The 21,551-nt window shown below is 41.0% G+C and overlaps 1 protein-coding gene across 1 annotated transcript in view; it reads right to left on the reverse strand.

The window, feature by feature from the left end:
- The window catches only part of MYH15 (myosin heavy chain 15), a 150,452-nt gene that overhangs the window by 95,929 nt on the left and 32,972 nt on the right, over nt 1–21,551 (reverse strand). The window contains 6 exon segments of the mRNA XM_044255030.1: nt 1,490–1,622; nt 2,693–2,869; nt 10,008–10,178; nt 10,776–10,819; nt 10,822–10,924; nt 15,779–15,897. Of these exon segments, the coding sequence (XP_044110965.1) occupies nt 1,490–1,622; nt 2,693–2,869; nt 10,008–10,178; nt 10,776–10,819; nt 10,822–10,924; nt 15,779–15,897 (747 nt within the window).

A 21,551-nucleotide genomic window follows, 5' to 3' on the forward strand; every position in this document is an offset into this window, starting at 1 on the left:
GGGCCAGGAATTAACTTAAAGCTGGGTGTGAGATAACAGGACAGTGAGGAGGTTAGGAAATGACAGTATACACCCTTTAACCTCACCCCATTGCCACAACGGTGTCTGAACCCAGGCTGGCCAGATTTTCCGTTTTCCACTTTGGAAAGAAAAAAGAAATCCAAATGTTTATGTGGAAACTTCTGATTTTTTTTAAACCCATGTGGACCAAACAAAACATGTCTGAAGGCCAGGTTCATCTCCAAGGCTGCCAGTTTGTAACTTTTGTTCTGAATCATGGAGAGCTTCCCTCTGCAGCTAGCATTAGTCCTGTTGTGAGGCTGATGTTAGCCACATGGGCTCAGTATCTTCAAATCCTTTGTATCATGGTGCAGAAATCTGAACTATGTCTTAAATATATCTAGCCTGCACATTTTTCTGTTTTGTTTCTGGAAGACAGTGAGAGGGGTATAGGCACCAGGCCAGGAAGCAGCCGTGCTTCCTACCTTTGCCTTTGCATTTACTACCGTTAAATTAATTAAACAAGGAGGCCATTAGACTGATGTGACTCTAATTCCATAGTGGCCTATATTAACAAGCCAAAATCTAAGCCTGTAAATATCCCAGGGTTATAAAATCAAAACACTAAGGACAACCAATCACAGTCAAGTAGGCTTTAAACTACAACCAATCAATAACTTCCTTATTTGCTTCCACCTTTTCTCTATAAAGTATCTCCCTGAGCTTCTGTCAGTGGAGCAGTCTTAAACACTAAGGGTTTGACACTCCCCTATTTGAATCAATTTTTGCTCAAATAAATGCTTAAAATTTTCAACATATATCAGTTTATCTTTTAACAGTAGATTTGTAAAATTGGGGGTGTTCCTTAACTCTTCTGTATTTGCTCCTGTGAGATAAGAAGGCATTGCCCTCTGTCTGTATCTGAAAGGGTCACGGCAGGGACTGAGTAAGATAATGTATCTAAAAGTGCTTTGTAAATTACAAACTACTAAACAAGATTAGTTATTTGTTGGTTAATAAATATTTATGGAGTGCCTGCTAAACAGGTATTTGCTACATGCTTGAGGCTACAATTAAGCAAATCGGGCATAATCCCTGCCCTCATGAAGCTTATCATAACCCCAAGTTACAATAACACAAAAGAATTGTGAAGGAGAAATCCAAGATACTTGGGGAATATAGATTGAAGAGGCTTGTTATTTCCCCAAAATCGTTTATCAAAATAGGTTTGCAGCTCCCTCTTTGCAACGGGGTTGAATAGAAGCTAAAAGCAAACCAGAGCAGGCTCCTTGAAGTACATCTATCTTACAGCACCATTTCCCTGAAGAACCGCCAGCCTGAGGACAGAAGGCTAATAAGAGGGGATGACTCAGACCCACAGGGAGCAGACACAGATATCACAGGAAAGAGGTAAGGGGTTTTGTAAGTGCTGAGGCAGCCATGGATCCCATTCTGAGGTTAAAAAATTTGGGAAGACTGTTCACCTCACCACTGTCAGTACTGATGGGATTTTCAAAAAGGTTTGCCAGTAAGCTGTTTGACGACTTCCGAAATACAGTCACCACTGTTTCATTAAGAAGGTCTTTGTTCTTTTCAAGCCAGCCACTAATGTAATAAGGCACCTTTAGAAAGGCATGCAGTTCAGGTAACAAAAGAAGAGAATGCATAAATTAACATAGCAAATTGTGCATTACTTTAAAAAAGTCATAAATTGTTTGAGTCCTTTAACTTTAAATTGGTTTGAGGTAACAGTACTGAATAATACTCCAGGAATCCATTGTGTGACCCCAAGAAATTCTCAGACTTTACCATTTTACATTATAGAAAGGAAGAGCAGGGGAGGGAAGGGAGAGGGATTGCTAAGGAAGGAGAGGGAGAGAGAATTAAATGGTATTTCCAGTAGAAACAATTCACATCAGCTCTCCTTCATAGGCAAGAATAGATTAGATAATCCAATTGTCTCTGACACACGCTGAACATTAAAAAAAATTAGCAATTGTAATGATATTTTACTATAAATATGGTTATAATTAATATTCAAAGATATGAAAGAAGACAATTACAAGCACATCTATGTACAGTTGGCAGGTCATTTTAAGGATGAAGTATCATTTTATCCTTTATCAATTCTCTTTCTGTTTCATCCGGAGTCACTGACTAGAAGCAGAAAAGCAGAAAAAAGGGGCAACACACACACCAGTGGGGAAATGAGGAGAGGCACCGAGAGTCATTAGAAACCTTTGTCGGCCATAGTTTGGAGGCCGTTATTTCACAGTGACTATTTCTTTATGAGAGAATTTAAAAAAAAAAAAAAAAACTTCAATAAAAAGATCAGTTGAAATCATTCATTCACACAATGTTAACTTAAAAAGAGGGACAAATATGGAAAAACCCACGGCTTTGATGATCTCCATCACTTTCTGAAGCTGACTTACTTTGAGTGGGGATGACAGGGTCTATTTTAAGATTTCTAACCTTTGTACACGTGGAAGACTATTATAGTATGGGTGTTTCTTTCCTAAGTGTTAAAAGGCTATGCCAACTTTTTTACCTGGAACTGAAATTTTGTTGTTGTTGTTGTTCATTCTTTATTTAAGCTAAACTTTACTTATATATCATCTAGGGACTTTGACCAAATGCATTTGAAACAGCGTCAAGAAAATTCAGGGCTGAGGGTCTAGAGGTAACTTACCGTTCCTGCATAATGGACAAGCTCAAAGTGAGCTTCATATCCTTTATTATCAAGTCTGGGATTCTGGAAATAAGCCGACTTCCCAAAATGGTTGTCAGAAAGTTTGGTCTTGAAAGTTACATCTGTAGCCTGAGGAAATACACATTCCTCTTCAAGGATGGAAAAGATGCCCATTGGCTGTTGGAGATACATATGGACAGCAGATGAAAGAAAACATCAGGATGCAGTATTTTTAATAGCAGGGGTGAGTACAAACTCTTATTCCTGGAGCTGAATCAGATGATAAGGGGAGAGCATATTCACTATGAATAACTAGTTAATCGTCCATTCAACAACTATTTATTAAATACCTATTAGGTGCTGGGCACCAGTAGGAGCTGGCAATGTAGGCATGAGCTGCATACATTAAGGGCCTGTCCTCAGAGTGATTACATTCTAATGGAGTAGAAAGACAATAATCAAGTAAGCAAAAAATAAATAATTTAGATTCACCTAATTGTCCTGAAGAAATCATACAAAGTAAAGAAATAGAGAATGAATGGGGGACCAGCTGGGAGAAATTTTAGTGGGAGAGTCAAGTAAAATCCTCTGACCTGAACCAGAAGAGCAAATCCTGAGGTCTGTATGCAAGCACTCTTGACAGACAAATGTTGAGTGCAAAGGCCCTGAGGCAGGAGCACACTTGGCAAGTCTGAGGCCCTGCCAGAGGCAAAAGCAGACAGAGCTAAGGTCGTCAGATGGAACACATGGAGATGGAGTTGGAGAGGTAAGCAGTATTGGATCCCAAAGGCTGTCCAGGCCATGCTAACACATTTGAATTTTAAGTGTAATGAGAGGTCTTTGTAGATTTTAACAAGAAGTATTGTGATTTGATGTTTGCTTCCAAAGGATCATTTGTCAAAAAGGGTTGGCAAAATAGAGCCTGTGGGCCATCTCCTCCCTGTGGTCTATATCCAGTGAGCTAATAATGATTTTTACATTTCTAAAGTGTTGCAAAAACAAAACAACAAAAGAAAATGTGGTAGAAAACCTGATGGGTCCTGTCAGTAAAATTTTCTTTAAAGGGCATGTAGGAAATAGATTTTGTGGGCCATATGGATCCCATCAGAGCTCTGCCATCCACTCAGCCAGTTCAGGCCCCAAAGCAGCAGGTGGTGACATGTAAAAACAAGGGGTGTGACAATGTTTTATTAAAACTTTATTTACAAAAACAGGTTGCAAGCTATATTTGGCTCACAGGGCCATAGTTTGCTGACCCCGGTCTAGATTAGTAGTAGGGTTAGAGATGGTCACAAGTCATCAAAATGTGATATAGCTTGAAAGTCAAGTGAGGTCACAGCCTTTTGGTGGATAAAATATGGGGTATAACAGAAAAGGAAATATGACCAGGTTTTTGGCTTCAGCACATGGGTAGTAGATGCTCCCATTAGCCAGTGTAAGGTACATACACATAGAGAAAAACAGGCTTGGGGGGGCGGGGGGAATGAAGGATTCTTATATTTGTACATCAGTCTTTTTATTTGTATATGCATTAACCTACTCCACAATTTTTTCTGCGGTGCCTTCTATGAATAAATCACTGAGCCACACACTTTGGTTTATTCAAGGGTTGTGGCTCCAGAACATCTAAGAAGGCAAAAGATACACCTATGTGTACAACAAAGTGGACAAAACAAAAGTATAGAGAAAATGTCATGAGAATTCTGAGACACAACATGACCCCTTAGCCCAACAGCACAGACTTCATGATTTTCTACCAAAACTTTTTACCTAAGAATCATAGACTCCCAGGCTTGGGAGGGGCATTAAATGTCTGGTCCAATCGACCTAAAAGTTTCTTGTATTCTCTTCATAATTTCCTTCTAAAAAGCTGGCTAGCTAATGCCTAAATGTTATCATGGAGAGAGAACATACCAACTCCAGGTCAAGGCTCTGGATGGGTGATATACTGAAAGAAAATTTGCTTGTAGTTTAGAATTTTTTCTAAATTACTCCACCGGAGCCATACAAATGGTTCTAATTTGCCAAAGCAGTGGATCATCAAATATTTAAAGATCATAATTTTTTAAAGATTTTGAGAGAGAGAGAAAGAGAGACTGCACCAGTGGGGGGAGGGGCAGAAAGAAAGAGGGAGAAGCTGACTCCTTGCTGAGCAGGGAGCCCAGCTTGATTCAGGGCTCCATCCGAGGACTCCAGGATCATGACCTGAGTAAAAGGCAGATGCTTAACCAACTGAGCCACCCAGGCGCACCTAAAGATCATATTTTGGATCCACCTGAGTCTACCATTGTAACAGATCGACTATGGTTTTCTACCTCTTTTGCATGTTTTCATAGACTTAAAACTCACGCTTTAGGGAAAACATAATTAACAACATTTCATTATTAATTCTCGCATTGAAGAGTTCTGGAACATATTCCTTCCTCCCAAGCATCTAGATGGGGAATGATGCTGTGGGTGAATATGTGAAGTATTCTTAATGAGAACAAAATATTCTTTTTTTTTTTTTTAAGGTTTTATTTATTTATTTGACAGAGAAAGGTCACAAGTAGGCAGAGAGGCAGGCAGAGGGAGAGAGAGGGGGAAGCAGCCTCCCTGCTGAGCAGAGAGCCCGATTCGGGGCTCCATCCCAGGACCCTGGGATCATGACCTGAGCCGAAGGCAGAGGCTTTAACCCACTGAGACGCCCAGGCGCCCCAAGAACAAAATATTCTAAGTGAAACCAACACCTGTCTTGCTCCTGGCAGCACTGACCTTGTGGGTTCTAGGCAAAGTAATAAGGAACTGGAGGAGGATCTGGCAGATTAAATAGTTGATTCACTGGTGTAAGCTTTGGGACTCATGGATTCATGTTGCACCATGGATTTTCCTACCATACGTGCAGTCAAACCTCAGTGAAAACTGCACTAAATCATTTAAAAATTAAAACACCTCCTGGGATGGTGTCTGTTAACAACAGACGTTGTGGCAATGCCTCACAAGGAGGGGCAGCCCCCATCTCAAACAGTCACCTTCCACACATGGGGACTGCCATCACGCTGGGAATCTAATGAAGCCAACTTCCATTTTGGGATGACTGGAAACTTTATGATAAGCAAATGCATGTCATAGTTCAAAATGGAGCAACCTAACCACAAAGGAGGGGGAAAAACACTGTTTTTTCAGGGTCTTCTCCATTTTTCCATTCCTCAGGAGGTGTAAAGCTTCTAATAAATATGATGCCCTCCAGCAACTTAATTTCCAAATAGGTCAGGAAAAAAAGTAATTATGTTCTGCCCTGTAGCATCAAATGTCCTCTATGGCACAGTAAATGGTTTGAGTCCGTTGCCCTGACTCGGAACCTGAGGGCTCAGATGTCTCCCTCTTCAAATGTTATCGATCCTGCCTTCTCTCCTTTTATGTCTGTCACTTTCTTCCTGTTTCCATTTCTGTCGTCCTGAGTCAGGACCTCTTCACTTCTCACCTGGCCGACTATGCAGCTGTGCGAATGCCTTACGTCATCAGCCTTTCCTCCTGTTCCAGACCCTAGACACAAACCCACAGAATAAACCCCAGCAGCTCTAACTGCTCCACTGCCCAGCACAGAAGCCCTCTTTGACTCCCCGCTGCCAAAAAGTAAGGTGTAAACTACTTAGCATCTCTTCAGGATCGGACCCTCTTTTCTTTCCTTCCAGCTACTTCCTTCTGTGACCTTTGCACTTACTCACCCCTAGGCCTTTGCTCTTCCCGGTCCCTCCACCTGCTCACTGTCTTCCTCTCTTCACCTGCTAAAATCATAATCACGTCTTAAGAACCAGCTGAAATTTTATACTCTTTCCTACCAGGCCTTCCAAGATTCCCACAGGCAGAGGCGACTTCAGCTCTTCTGAGTTCTGTGGGCCTTTGTGCCTTTCCTGCATTTACACGAGACATATTTTTACACTGATTAGACTTACAAATCTCCTACTTGACTGCATACTTCCTAAGGGCAAGTGCTACTTATAACAACTGCTTAAGTTTTCTACAGCATTTAATTCTAAGTCTTATAACACAGTAGTGTGGCATTAGACCTAAAATTAAGGCCCAGCATCATGTGTGCCTGGGCATCTGGGGAAAACTGAAAGGGCCTCAGGTGACCTAATCAAAAGTTCCCCCTCCCCCATTGTGCTCCGTGGTTGAGGTCCCCTTGCCAAACAACCATCCTCATCATGGGACCCGGCCCAGTGCCTTTATCCTTGAGTGATGGGTTTCAGACCCCTATCAGCTCTCAGAATTATTCAAACAAGCCTATCACATCCTCCCTTGAGAATCAACAGTCACCTCATCCTATCCTTACTATAAAACCTGCCTCCTAGCGCCCCTCTTAGTCACTGTGCTCAGGAGGGCAACCCCCACATGGCCATGCATGGCACCCAGTGTCCTCCGCCTCCAGACTGTGAGTGTATGTGGCCAGTAAGCTGGGCCAACCTCATCCGTCCAGGGTCATGCGTCCTATGTTCAGCCAATACTACACCCAATGTAGAAATCCCTCCCTCACTAACAAGGTAGCAAGGAAGTGATCAATACAAGTAGCTGCTAGATCAATTTACTTGTTTTGTTAAAAAAATTAAAAGTTTTGGTCTTAGGAGGATGCTTTCTGATGATACTCTGCCCTCCTCTGTGATAGGAGGACGCCTCCGGTTTGCATTTCTCACAGGCCTTAGCAGAGTAGGTTCTGAGGGGACTGAATGTAGGTCCCCAGCAAAGTTCTGTTCCGTAACTGATTGACAGGTAAGCACTAAGACATCCAGGTTCGAGCTTTGGGATCTGGGCTGCTTTGCTGTGGGCAGCAGTCAGGCGGAAAGAGTTGTAACCGAAAGTTTGGAGCGACACATTTCAAGGAAATACTCATGGGTGTACAAGAGAGAACATGATATTAATGGGATTCATTCTATAATAAGAAAACCAGACTTAGCATACCCAAAGAATCCCACCTGGGAGGCAACAACACATATTGCCAGGATGCTACCAGGATTTAAATTATTTTAGAAACAGTATCACTGTAAAGGAACAATAAAAATTTATTGGGACAAGTCAGGGAAATAAGGTAAAAAATGCAGCCGAGCTAGGTAATACAGTTTGGAGTTAAAAACAGGTAAGACGATGAGTACTACGGCTACTTTTCTCTCATAGCTGGTAATTCTAAAACCTTATCCAAATCCCCATCGTAAGAGGAACTTTTGCAAAAGGGCTGAATTATTGGGAAATGGAGGCAGCCTCTCAAGGTGACTACCACGACAGGAGCAACAAGATTTCAAATGTATAATTTTGAATGTATTTTTCTAATATAATACCTATGCGAAACTATAAATATATAGTCATATGTTACTACTCTGACGTCTTAATTATCAATGCCCGAGTTCTGAACAAATGAGAATATTTCAAGCAATGAAATAAGTGTGAGCTAATCCTATAATAGATTTGTTCACTGCCTATATAAAAGAAGGAGGTCACTGTATGCTTGACAACCAAATTAGCAGTTAAAGGTGGTGTTAAAATACATTTTTTTAGTTCAACAAACATTTCTGTAAACATAAAAATTTGAAATTTTTATGTATGAAAATCCCTCTTCTTATATACACACACAGATACGTACTATAAGGCATTTTGTACATATTGATGTATTTCAGTTCTTTCAAATTTGGAAAACTACTCATGATTCATTCTATTTCAAAGAGTAAGTTTGGTCATTAATATTTACAACAAATTTTCTTCACGTAGCCTGAACTAGCTCAACGGGTCTTTTCAAAATACAGAATCATGTCGAGCAAGGTTTTAGTATTCCTCATTTGCCTGACCTGAACACCTTTGAAATCATTCATGGGAAGCCAAAGACTTATCTTTTCATCCTATCATCTGGTCAGGGTTTTTTTTTTGTTTGTTTGTTTCTTTCTTCATTTTACTGTATCAGTAGAAAATGTGACAGGAAATTACATCCATGTTGCTAGTGTGTTATTTGGAATCACTGAGATTGGAGACAAAGGAGACAATGGGCTCCAGATCAGCTAAAAATCAGTAATGTTCATAGACCTGAGTCTGAACAATGTCTATGTTCCACCTTCCTGCCCCAAAATGGTATCTCACCATAATCACAATAAGCAGATACCACAGGTGACAATTGCTAAAAACCAGATCTTTCCCCCCCAGTTCTTTAGTTTCATTTCTCAGCTTGAACAATGCCAGCAAACATTCACCAGACCATGGTTGGGCCATTACTATTATTCTTTTTAATCAGCTCAGAGGTTGGTTCATTAGCATTATTATTATTTTTTTTTTTAATCAGCCTGTCCTTCCTCTATGAAGTTCGCTTGTTATAGAATAAATAAAATCAATGTGATGTCCATTCCTGTTATGAATAATGGCTATTTTCTAGGAAGGTGTCGTTTCTTCTAAACCCTAATATATAAAGTTGATAAGACACTGATCAACAAAATCTGAAAAGGCCAGCAAAGACAGTGAGAGGGGAGGCACCCTGGCTCCTCCCTGGCAAGGCTGTTGAGAATCAGATGCAACTGCTTAGCCAAAGAGAGCGTTCAGAACACTGAAAGCACTTGACGTTGGCTTTCCCAGACCTGGCTCCAGAATTCACTGCAATCCACGGTGATAGCAAGACATGCCACCATGCAGGCTCCCACAGAAAAAGCCACAGGAGACACTATCCTCAACCCCCTGGCAAACTCCATTAATCCTTCCCAGAGCACACGGGAAGATTTCAGAGTACGGGAACATCACTGAATTCAGAAACCATACACTGCAGCTAATTTACTAATAAGCCATGAAGTATTGTCATAAATTACTTAAACTAACTGGTACTTGTCCAATTAAATGAACAAACTACATCCTACGAGGTAGTGGCCTTGAGGATTTATGACAGTTGTTTGTTTGCATGCTAATTTGCCAAATTTCGTTAAGCTGCTCTGGGCCTAGTCATTCACCTTATGTTAATCAGCCAGGCCCTACAGTGCTCATATTTTCAGCTCTGTGTTTTTCCAGTCAAGAGCATGACCATTTTTAATCTCGACAAGTCTCCTCATGCATTAACAGTGGAGGCTATGCATAAGCAGCAAAGGCACAGCAACGGTCTTGGCGGGAGGGGATGGAGGAGGGTAACTGACATGAGGGTTTCATTCAGTGGCCACGGGTGCTGCACACAAAGCCCATTAAGAGAGAGCGCGCAGAGCTGTCCTGCCCCGTTTCCCATCCCCTGACACAGCCCGAGTCCTAACATGGATCAATACGGCAAGCAGGGACGATTCTCCTTAAACGAGAATGAACGAGGAGAAAAAACATGCGTTACCTTCTCAACGAGATCTATGCAGGCTTGTAAATCCAGACCAAAGTCGTGGGATACCCAGTCAATGCCTTCTTTCGCATATTCCTCTTGCTCCAGAACAAACATGTGCTGATTAAAGAACTGTTGTAATTTTTCATTGGTAAAATTAATGCAAAGTTGCTCAAGGCTGTTATACTTCAAAGACGTGATTAGGTAGGAAGAAGAGATAAAGGTAAAATTGAGCGAATGGTAACTATTTGAGGTGATGGGTATGTTAATTAACTTAACTATGATTGTTTCATAATGCAAATAGGTGCCAAACCAAGTTGTATACCCAAAACATATACATTTTTAAATTATCAAATATATCTCATTTAAAAAAATAAATAAAACTGAAGTCCATTTACAAAAATGTAGGAGAATGTCATAACCCCAATCAGTATGATGGCAAATAGACCCAACAAGTAATGAAACCTCAATTAAATTTCTACCTCCTTCAAATATACATGCAAACTAAAAATTATGATAATAAGATAACATGTAATCATATCAAAATTCAAAATCATTCTTTTATTTCTATTTACTTTTATTTAAGCCTGAATTAATTTTTAATTCTATTAATTATAATTATTGTTATTTTAATATTAATAATAGCACTTTTCCAACCAGAGTGGCTTAAGTTTTCACAGAATGAATCCCATCACACTTTGACTACAACTTATGTCGTTCAATTCACATTCTCTGATCTCCTGATAAATACACAATGAGTTCCTTCTAACCTGATATACTTACATCAAGGATTTCAAAACCAGTGATGTCAAGAATGCCAATGAAGATTGTCTTGACAGCTTGGCATCCAGTGCCCGGTTGATTCGTGCCACCAGCCACTTAAACATCCTTTCATATATTGACTTGGACAGGGCGCCAACGGCATAGGTCACCTGGAAATTACATTGAAAGCTCTCCACATCTGCCAGCCGTGTACATTTTAATCCTGGGCCTTTTCTATCAGCAGCCACCTTCTAGTAGAACCGGGATCTATTTATTGACTTTCTGTGGCTCTAGCGTGCTGCTGAGATGATACAGGGGAGGAAATGTCATACAATGAGAAGAAAGGGAGAAAGAAGCAAGGAAAGGAGGAAAGGGAGGAGGGAAGGAGAAGAAACCTAGAGGCCAGCCAGCCTGGTGCCCCTTACCAAAACACTCCTGTGACAGAAATCACGTTCCTTTTATCAAAGGACCAAATTTCTGGAGGTAGCGTGGTAATGCATTCTCAAAGTGTGGTGTGAAGACCGGCAGCATCAGCACCGCCCGGGGGCACATGAAAGATGCTGACCCTCAGGATCTCGGCATCCAGTCCCAGACCCATGAATCTGAACTGGTACCCTCACACGATCCCACGGGGGATTCCTGTGCACCATGAAGTCTGCAAAATACTGGGAGAGCAGGGTCGGGATCTGGAATGCCTAGCCCTTGTCCGCGGCTGCCGTTGTCACTAATAAATTGTCCAACCTTTGGAACGGGGCCTAACCTCTCTAGATTGTGGTCTCTTCACCTGAATAATGGTCTGGAAGCTTCTTTCTGGCCTCAGCTTCCACATTCTTTATTCTATCAGTCCCCAGGGCTGCTCTCAACTCCCTGTGGGGAGAATGGCAATTTAGTGCATCAATCTGACTCAGATTCTCCCACCCTAAAACTCAGGCTGCATTTCCCATCCCCGGAGGTATGTGGCAAAGGCTTTAACGTAACCTACTGGGGAGAGCTCCAGACTCTGTGCTGGGCTGATGCCATATAAATGCAGACGCCGCTTCCACGATGCAAAGGTGCTGCCATAGTAGCGGGTTTCTGACAGACTCCAAGTAGGAGTGGATTTCAGTTGGACGTTCTCCAAGCCTGGAAGCAGAATGGGCTCCAACCACTTAACATTTAAAATAGGCCTATCCCATCCATCCTTCAGCTGCCCAGGAGAGCGCACGCAGCAGGAGCCAGTTGGTGTCTGGTGGTGATTTAGGGATGAGTCACCCACTCTCTGATCAGTTATCTTGAGTCATTTCCACAGTAATCCATAAGCCGGCTGGCGTTACAGTTTTTTATTATGGGCGTCAAGAGCACACCCGCACAAATAAAGCACCAGGAATGATTTTCGTCCTCTGGAGCCCTGAGGAAATCACTCTCTGTCTACAGCAGTCACTTTGAAACTTTAAAAAGAACACGACAAACTTGCTGACCCTCTTTTAATTCCCTAAATATTCAGAAGTGGGGGTGGGAGAGAAACTGGTCGGGGCGGAGAGTAGTGAAGAAACGGGAAGATCCTGAAGATGTAGTCAGAGGAAGAAGGAGATGGTACGGCGTCTGCTGACCGAAACCAGTAAACCAACATACGGCTTACTAGTGAATCATTTTCATCATCGTCTCTCCAGTGAAGGAGGACTTAGGCAGCTAGACCTATATACTTCCACTTTTCAGGGACTACACGGACTCATTCCTTAGCTCTTTTTCAAATAACCTCACAGAAGACTGATCATCGGGGAGCAATAGCACACAATAGAACAAAAACAACCACCAGAAAGAAATGGAGTCAAATAGCCATATTTGTAACTACTTGGATCCCTGCCTTTCTCATCGGTAAAATAACAACACTAAAATATGCATCTGCCAAGGTTGTAGGAAGAGAGTCAATGAGACAGAGGATGTAAATATAACACAACATTTGGTGCTTCGTACCCAATACATGTTAGTTCCCGCTCTCCCATCCCCTTTCTGCTTTTATTACTTCCCCAACTTCACTGCAGTATTTACTACACTGCCTTGAGCAGTTCATCTTTGTAAGGTTTGCCATCTTGGACTATAAAATGGAAATATAAATAAGATCGATTTTGTAGGGGTGCCTGGGTGGCAGGGTCATTTAAGCACCTGACTCTTGATTTTGGCTCAGGTCATGACCTCAAGATCATGAAAGCCTTGCCTCAGGCTCCATGCTGGGCAAGGAGGCTGCCTGGGATTCTGTTTCTCCTTCTCCCTCTGCCCCTCCCCCTCCTAGCACTCTCTCTCCGCAGCCCCCCAACCCCAAAATCAGTTTTGTAGGCTTGTTGTCCAACTGGATGAGAGATCTATACAAAGCATTTAACATATGCTCAGTGGTTACTATTACAATTTTTTGTCATTATTAAACCTTTTTAAATTAAAACAATTTCTTTTTAAAGGGCAGAGTTAGAACTCTAGTGGAATCATGAAATACTGGACCTGAAGGAGCTTAGTTCTTGAGAGTGATGTGTAGTGGCTCTCAGCTGGGGATGGGACCTGCCCCTAAGGAGGAGCGCTTTTGAAAACAGGCAGGGTGTTCTTCCAAGTGCCATCGTGACTGAGTGCTACTAGCAGTGAGCACCTGGGAGCAAGAATCCAAAACCCGTACAATGGGCAGGACACACTCATACCGGAAGGACCGTCCCATTTAGATGCCGGTCACCCCTCTGCTGAGACACAGAGGAATTCCACCTCTTCACTGGGTTCACCAAGAGGTGAAGGTATTGACCAAGGTCCCAGAGTCAGTCAACACTGAGCTGGAACCAAATTCTGTAAGTGTTAACACTGCAAGAATTTTTGCCATCTTTTGCAATTGTCATCAACAGAGCATATACATCTCTATTCTTAGCAGTGGCAATTGTCTCTATAAAGTCAGTAAAATTCCTAAGAAAAGAAAAGCCTTACAGTGTGCTTTCTTACTCTCTCTCCAGGAGCAGGAGAAAGAGAAAGACAGAAAGGATGGAAGATGAGGAATTTTTTTTTTCTTTTAATGTTGGATAATAATACATTAGCTTGCTTCACTGGTTCTATTATAGTAAAGGCTGGTGGTAACTCAGTTCCTGAGAACACAAATATTAAAGAGGCGAAGGTTTGATTTCAGTCCTCCTTTGGGCTCATTAGTTTTACACAGAGCAAGTCCCCGTTCTATAATCATAGCATGTCATGCACGCATGTTGTGGTGAATACGTTAAAACGCAAGAAACTGCCAAACACCCCTATCCTCACTACAAGCAATAGCTCAGCTACGTGTTCTGCTGATCATGGTTCAAATCCAGCTCCATATTTAGTTTCTCTTAATGGCTATGGAGCACCAGCTACTCGCAGGACACTGTGCCAGAGACCAAGGGTACCGAAACGAGCTAATCACAGCCCACAGCCTCAAGGAGGTCTGGTGAGAAGGAAGAATAAAAGTAGAAACTCATGGGTTCCATCTAGTATTATGACAAGGTAGAAGTATTGATGGATAGAGTAAGGTAAACCAGGAGATGGATGAAATGTTTTAAATAACATAGTCATGCCAGATGCTTTAATATACCAAAAAGAAATAGAGTTTATTGTCATCAAATAACTGCCTTCTATCACAAATTTGTACATTTGTCTGTCCCATTCAGGTTTAGAATGTATGTAGAATGTATGTAGACCATCTAAATGTCACCTGAATATTAGCTGCGTGCCCTTTGCAGTGTTCCTTATGTTCCCTAACCCTCAGATTCCGCAACTGGGAAATCGGAGCAGTATGCCTGCTCTCTTTACCTCTGAATGTTGTTGTAGGAACAGAAGGAAACGATGCCTGTGAATGCTTTAGACATACTCCATGTGATCATACCATTCCCTCTCTGCAGAAAGACGACATTTCTCATGCCCCCTGTAGCTAAGGGGGTCGCCTGACTAACTTTCACTGATAGAATGCTAGTGAAAATGACATCACTTCTAGCCCCAAGCAGTAAAGGTGGGTGTACTTTCTATACAAATGATCCTTCACTGTCAGCGGCAACTTTGGAGACCATGTGTTCCAGGGGGCTGAACTACAATCTGGAAGAAGGCTGACCATTCTGTATTGGACTTGATTTAAGAGAGAAATGTGTTGGGCGCCTGGGTGGCTCAGTTGGTTAAGCGACTGCCTTCAGCTCAGGTCATGATCCCAGAGTTCTGGGATCGAGTCCCACATCGGGCTCCCTGCTCCTTGGAGACTCTGCTTCTCCCTCTGACTTTCTCCCCTCTCATGCTCTCTCTCTCACTGTCTCTCTCCCAAATAAATAAATAAAATCTTAAAAAAAAAAAAAGAGAGAGAGAAACGTGTAGTTTGCTGTCAGCTGAGATTTCAGTGTGTATGTGTTTCTGCAGCATGGCTACTATACATTAGAGACGTAAATTATTATTTTGGAATGCACTAGCACAGTTAGATGGTCTCATTACCCGGCATCCATGGGAACATTTGCTGCATTCTGACAGAGCCTCGGGATCAGCCGTCCTCAGAGCATTTGTTATTTTATCATTAAAACGAATCTCCTGGCTGCTGCACAAAAGCTACCTGACCCTCTATCTCTCATTTCTGCTCTCAACACCCCTCCTTCAAATACTAACTTCAGCTGATATTTTAAAACCCTATCTCAACTAAGGTGTCTGTTACTCTAAAAAGTCAATATTCCAAATAGGAGGGGAGGGAATGCCAATTTGCTAATTTTCCTCATGTCAGGAACTAACAGCTTTGAAAGCTTCTTAGCCGGACAACAAAGACGTTGGTCACAAGTAAAGGGCTTGCCTCCACCTGCAAAGAGACTTGTTACCTATGGGAAAAGTATCAAACGGTGTCTTAAGAATCCGGAAAGATTCTTAACACAAGAGCACTTACTGTGGTAGGCATCGCCAGGGAAAACATTCCATACTCCTCACAGGAGATCTTAGTTGCTTTTTTATAAAATAACAAGTACAATATGTATACAATTATTACAAGATCATTGAGTCATAATGCTCTGGAAATATCACCTTACCTGTTCTACATTTTGACCTCTAGTAACATATTCATTCCCCACTTTGATTCTAGGATGGATCAAGCCCCTTACCAGCTCAGAGGAATTAATGCCCAAGAAGAAAGCAGCTTTGTCAGCACCTGGTCAGAAGAAAGGAAGGAAGGCACGGAGGGAAAGGGGGGGAAGGGAAGAAGGAAAAGGGAAGGGAGGAAAAGAGAAAGAGAAACATCGTTAAAATTCATTTCATTGGGCCCCTGGGTGGCTTAGTGCTTAAGCGTCTGTGTTTGCCTCAGGTCATGATCCCAGAGTTCTGAGATCGATGTCCACATAGGGCTCCCTGCTCCACTAGAAGCCTCCTTCCCCTCTCCTACTCCCCCTGTTTGTGTTCCCTCTCTCTCTCTGTCAAATAAATAAATCAAATCTTAAAAATAAAATAAAATAAAATTCGTTCCTTTATAAGAAAGGGGAGCCCTCCTACACTGTTGGCAGGAATGCAAGCTGGTGCAGCCACTCTGGAAAACAGCCTGGACGTTCCTCAGAAAGTTGAAAATAGAGCTACCCTATAACCCAACAATCGCACTACTGGGTATTTACCCTAAAGATACAAATGTAGTGATCTGAAGGGACACGTGTACACCAATGTTTATAGCAGCAATGTCCACAATAGCCAAACTATGGAAAGAGCCTAGAAGCCCATCAATAGGTGAATGGATAAAGAAAATATGATATATATATATATATACACACACACACACACATATATATACGTATATATAATACACATACACACATTGGAATATTATAAAGCCATCAAAAAACCCCAAAATCTTGTCATTTGCAATGACATGGATGGAACTAGAGGCTATTACGCTAAGAGAAGTAAGTCAATCAGAGAAAGACAATTATCATATGATCTCACTGATATGAGGAATTTGAGAAACAAGACAGGATTATAGGGGAAAGGAGGGTAAAGTGAAACAAGGTGAAAACAGAGAGAGAGAAAAACCATAAGAGACTCTCAATCTCAGGAAACAAACTGAGGGCTGCTGGGGGATGGGAGAGTAGGGAGAGGGTGGCTGGGTGATGGACACTGGGGAGGGTATGCTATGGTGAGTGCTGTGAAATGTGTAAGACTGAAGAATCACAGACCCATACCCCTGAAACAAATAATATATATGTTAAAAAAAATATTTTAAAAAATTCATTCCATTATAGGCAAAAAGACCCCCCAGAGAATGAGAGGAGGGTGTGTTTAGACGGATGTAGCAAGGTAGACTGTAGTTTTGAAATAAAATGTCTGAATCCTAAATGTTTAAAAGACATTAGTTCTTGGAAATGCATATCAAACCACAATGAAATACTACTTCACACCCACTAGACTTGCTATAGTCAAAAAGACAATAACAAGTGTTGGTGAAGGTGTGGAGAAATTGAAACTGTCACACATTGTTGGTTGCAACGTAGCATGGTATAGGCACTATGAAAAACAGTTTGGCAGCTGCTGAAAAGTTAGAGGTACTTAAGGAATCAGAAATTCTACTGCCAGGTATAGACCTAATAGAAGTGAATATATATGTTCACACAAAAAATTGCACACAAATATTTCTATCAACATTATTTGTAACAGTCAAAAGTAGAAAAACCCAAACATCCATCAACTGATGAAAGAATAAACAAAATGCAGCATAGAGATACAACGGAAATTTTTTCAGCCATTGAAAAGGAAGGAAGTATTGATGCATGCTACAACATGGATCAAGCCCCAAAATGTTATGCTAGGTGAAAGAAGCCAGAAACAAAAGGCACACACAATGTGTGATTTCAATTATAGGAACTCCCCAAAATAGGCAAATCCAAAGAACAGAAAGTAGCCCCTGTGGTTGCTAGGAAGAGAATGGGATGGGTAGTGCCTACCAGTGGGTACAGGATTCTTTTTGTGTTATTTTTTTCTCAAGTTTTTGTTTAAATTCCAGTTAGTTAAGATACAACATAATACTGGTTGCAAGTGTAGAATAGGAATCTTTTTGAAGTAATGGAAGGTTCTGGATTTAGATAGTGGTAATGGTTATACAATCTTGTGATTATGCTAAAACTCACTGAGCTGTATACTTTAAAAGGGTGAATTTTATGGCATGTGAATATACCTCAGTGTAAAAACAATCTACTTCTTTTTTTTTTTTTTTTAAGATTTTATTTATTTATTTGACAGAGAGAGATCACAAGCAGGCAGAGAGGCAGGCAGAGAGAGAAAGAGAGGAGGAAGCAGGCTCTCCGCCGAGCAGAGAGCCGGATGTGGGACTCAATCCCAGGACCCTGAGATCATGACCTGAGTCGAAGGCAGAGGTTCAACCCACTGAGCCACCCAGGTGCCCCAAAAACAATCTACTTCTTGATACTGGCCCTCTTCTGAAAAGAAATATTTCTCTGGCAGATATGGAAAATCTTATCTTTATTATTTGCCTATTTTTCCCTTCTACATATGTACTTGTGGATTCTTTCAGTGAAACAGGGACTTGGGCCATGAAATTTGAGAATTTGAGACAAACACCAGTAATCAACATAAGCCAGGACCCTTGTATTTATTCAAAAACCTTTTCCTGGGGGTATAGCTCAGTGGTAGAGCATTTGACTGCAAAAACCTTTTCCTGTGAAGTCTCTGATTGCTCCATAGTGCCCTCTGCTGCCCAACAAGAATACTCACAACCCACGCAATGACAAGATTCTAAAACAGTGCTTCCATTTTCTAAGGAAGTGGGGGAAGAATGAGCGTTATCAAACAGAGTACATAAGCGTGTATCACATCTCGTGTTTTTAAAAATGACGATAATACAAGAGAAAGCCATGGGAGAAAAATTATAAGCACATTTCCAATTTTAGATTTCTTCAGTTATCAAATAAAAGGAACATTTCACTCGTCTGAAACTACTGGCGCATCCTAGATTTTTAGATGAATTCTGATATATGCTAGTATATCTGATGTAGTCATTTTGTAAAATAATGTCTTACCATAGAGGGAAATGCAGTCTTTCCTTACCTCACTAAGAAACACAAGATTTCCTGAGCAATAACCACAGACAGGGAATGAATTAAAAACAAAAAACAATTAGAGAGCTAATATGTCATTTGTATTATCTATATCCATTTCCTTTTGTGGGCCTTTGAAATTTTCACAAAGGCTTAAAAAGCTTGAAATGTTTATTTGCTTCTTAACTAAAATCAATACATATTATACATACATTTCTACAAGCTACACACCTACTCTATGTCAGTGATAATGGCCCAGGTACCCAGTTGCTATGAAACCTTTCAAAATGCAAAGCCTATTTGGGAAAATAAATGGAAAAATCAAAAGTAGAGCAGACGTGTTCATCCTATGCTGTGATATCCGTGCTAAAAGAGCCATGTTCGGAGACAAAAGCATGATTATTTAAAGTGGAGAATCCGGTGGATCCAAACCATGCCTTTTTTGCACTGGAAGGGACTTTAAAAAGCACAGAAGCTAGAACAAAAATATTTAAAAGAAAGCAATGTAATGTGCCTGACGAATCCAAGTGAAAATGAATACTAACTGACAATGTGAAAAACGAACAATTCCACAGTATCTGTTCAGGAAAAAAAAAAAAAAAAAAAGACAGGAGTTCAGTTTTCTTAGCTTTGGAAGCATTCAGATGGACAATACAGGTAATAATAGTCTCAAACTCGTGCCTCCTTTTCCCAGTGTTAAGGACAGTCCTTTAAGTCTATTTTTATCCATGAACAAAGGAAACCCAAATTCTCTGTACAATATCCCAACTTAGGCTCTAACAGAAATAGCATCCAACATGATAGAATTATTTCTCACCCACTCCAGAGACAGGCCAGGTATCTATGGAGAAGTAGTATAGTTTGCATTTATCCTACAGGTGTATATTTTTACACATTCTCTAGTTTTCTGTTCTGTTTTGTTTAGATAGAAAACAATAGTCATCTTGTTCTAAAGAATAAATTACTTCATTCGCACTAAGTTTCACAACCAAGGTGAAAATAGTTTAAGTCTATGAATAACTATCCATCTGACATTTAGGAAATGTTTATTATGAACACAGCAAGGTCAGTAAACACATTTTCATCCTATGACCTGATGTGTTCTTAAAGGAGGCTTTATGAGATTCTTACCATCATGCCCCAGGACCTTGTGAATAAACCCATGGATTTTAATTAGGCTGTCTGATAGTTTAACCAGAGCAGGTGTTCTCAAACATCGGCGTGGATCAAAATAGCCTGGAGAGCTCATAAAGGCACAAAGGACTCGGTTTGCTGGAGATGGTTAGGGTCTGGGCCTGTTTCTATCATGCTTCCCAGGTGATTCTGACATACATGAAAATTTAAGAACAGAGTCCATATTATAGTGGTCCTCAAACTTGGCCACACATTGGGGTTACCTGGCAATGATGCCTGTACCTACCCAGATTGGTCTGGGTGAGGCCTGGGCTCCATCAACTCCGAAGCTCCTCGGGTGATTCCAATGTTAAGCACAGTTTGAGAGCTACTCTCTAGAGAATGGTAGCCAGGTCTAGTAAATACATTTTTTAAAAGATTTTGTTTGTTTACTTATTTATTTGAATGAGAGAGAGAGAACACATGTGAGCAGGAGGAGGAAAGGACGAGGAGAAAGAGGGAGGAGGGAAGAATTTCAAGCAGACTCTGCACTGAACAGAGAGCCTGACACAGGGCTGGATCCCAGGACTCTGAGATCATGACTTGAGCTAAAACCAAGAGTCGGAGGCTTAGCTGACTGAGCCATCCATGCACCCTTAGTAAGTACATTTTGAAGTCAAGAAGATAGAATGAGGGGCGCCTGGGTGGCTCAGTGGGTTAAAGCCTCTGCCTTCGGCTCAGGTCATGATCCCAGGGTCCTGGGATCAAGCCCCGCATCGGGCTCTCTGCTCTGCAGGGAGCCTGCTTCCTCCTCTCTCTCTGCCTCTCTGCCTACTTGTGATCTCTGTCTAATAAATAAATAAAATCTTTAAAAAAAAAAAAAAGAAGAAGATAGAATGAAGTCTGACTTTATCTGAAAACAAGTAAGGGGGTAGAGAAAAACAAAAGAAAATTTTCTCCAACTTTACAATTTCATCCTAGTTCAATCCCATATGTAAACAATCAGATATAAAGAAAGGAACCGAGTCCAGTTTTGTCAATCCACAACCTGGCTAATGTGGAAGAGGGTTAAAAGAATGGATTTCAACTGTTAGCCTTTTATGTAGGCTTATAATATTGTTTCTGAGCTGTTCATAATTCTTGAATTTATTGAAGAAAGTTTACTGATCACTTGCTCTGTGTAAGGTCTAAGTGTGGAATGCTATAGCAAAAGAGATAAACGAGACAGAAAGTTGGAAATCGAGGAGTTTATAATCTATGAGGCCAAATAAAACAAACAAAAATAACAAGTCAGTAAAACAATTGCTAATCAGAGACAAAGAAATCAATTACTATGAAAGTTTAAAAGAAGGAGAGATCCCTTCTAGACTGCCTGATCAGGGAAGCTTTCAAAAAAGAAATGGTATTTGATCTGAGCCTTGAAAGATGAGAAGAGTTTGAATAGGCAAATACAAGAAGAACAAGAATTTCTGAGACAGAACAGCATGACTTACAAGCATTGCAGTAGGAGAGAACCTGTATGGTCAAAGACTAGACCACAAAGTCAGGGAGTGAACAGTAAACTGAGAAAAGCAAGTGATTTCTGGTCACAAAAAGCTTCTGATGCCAATCACTATAAGGGCTTCATTGAATAAAGGGGAAACATTAAAGAGACTTT

This window comes from Neovison vison, chromosome 6 (genome assembly GCF_020171115.1).
Source record: "Neovison vison isolate M4711 chromosome 6, ASM_NN_V1, whole genome shotgun sequence".
Classification (NCBI taxonomy): Eukaryota; Metazoa; Chordata; class Mammalia; order Carnivora; family Mustelidae; genus Neogale; species Neogale vison.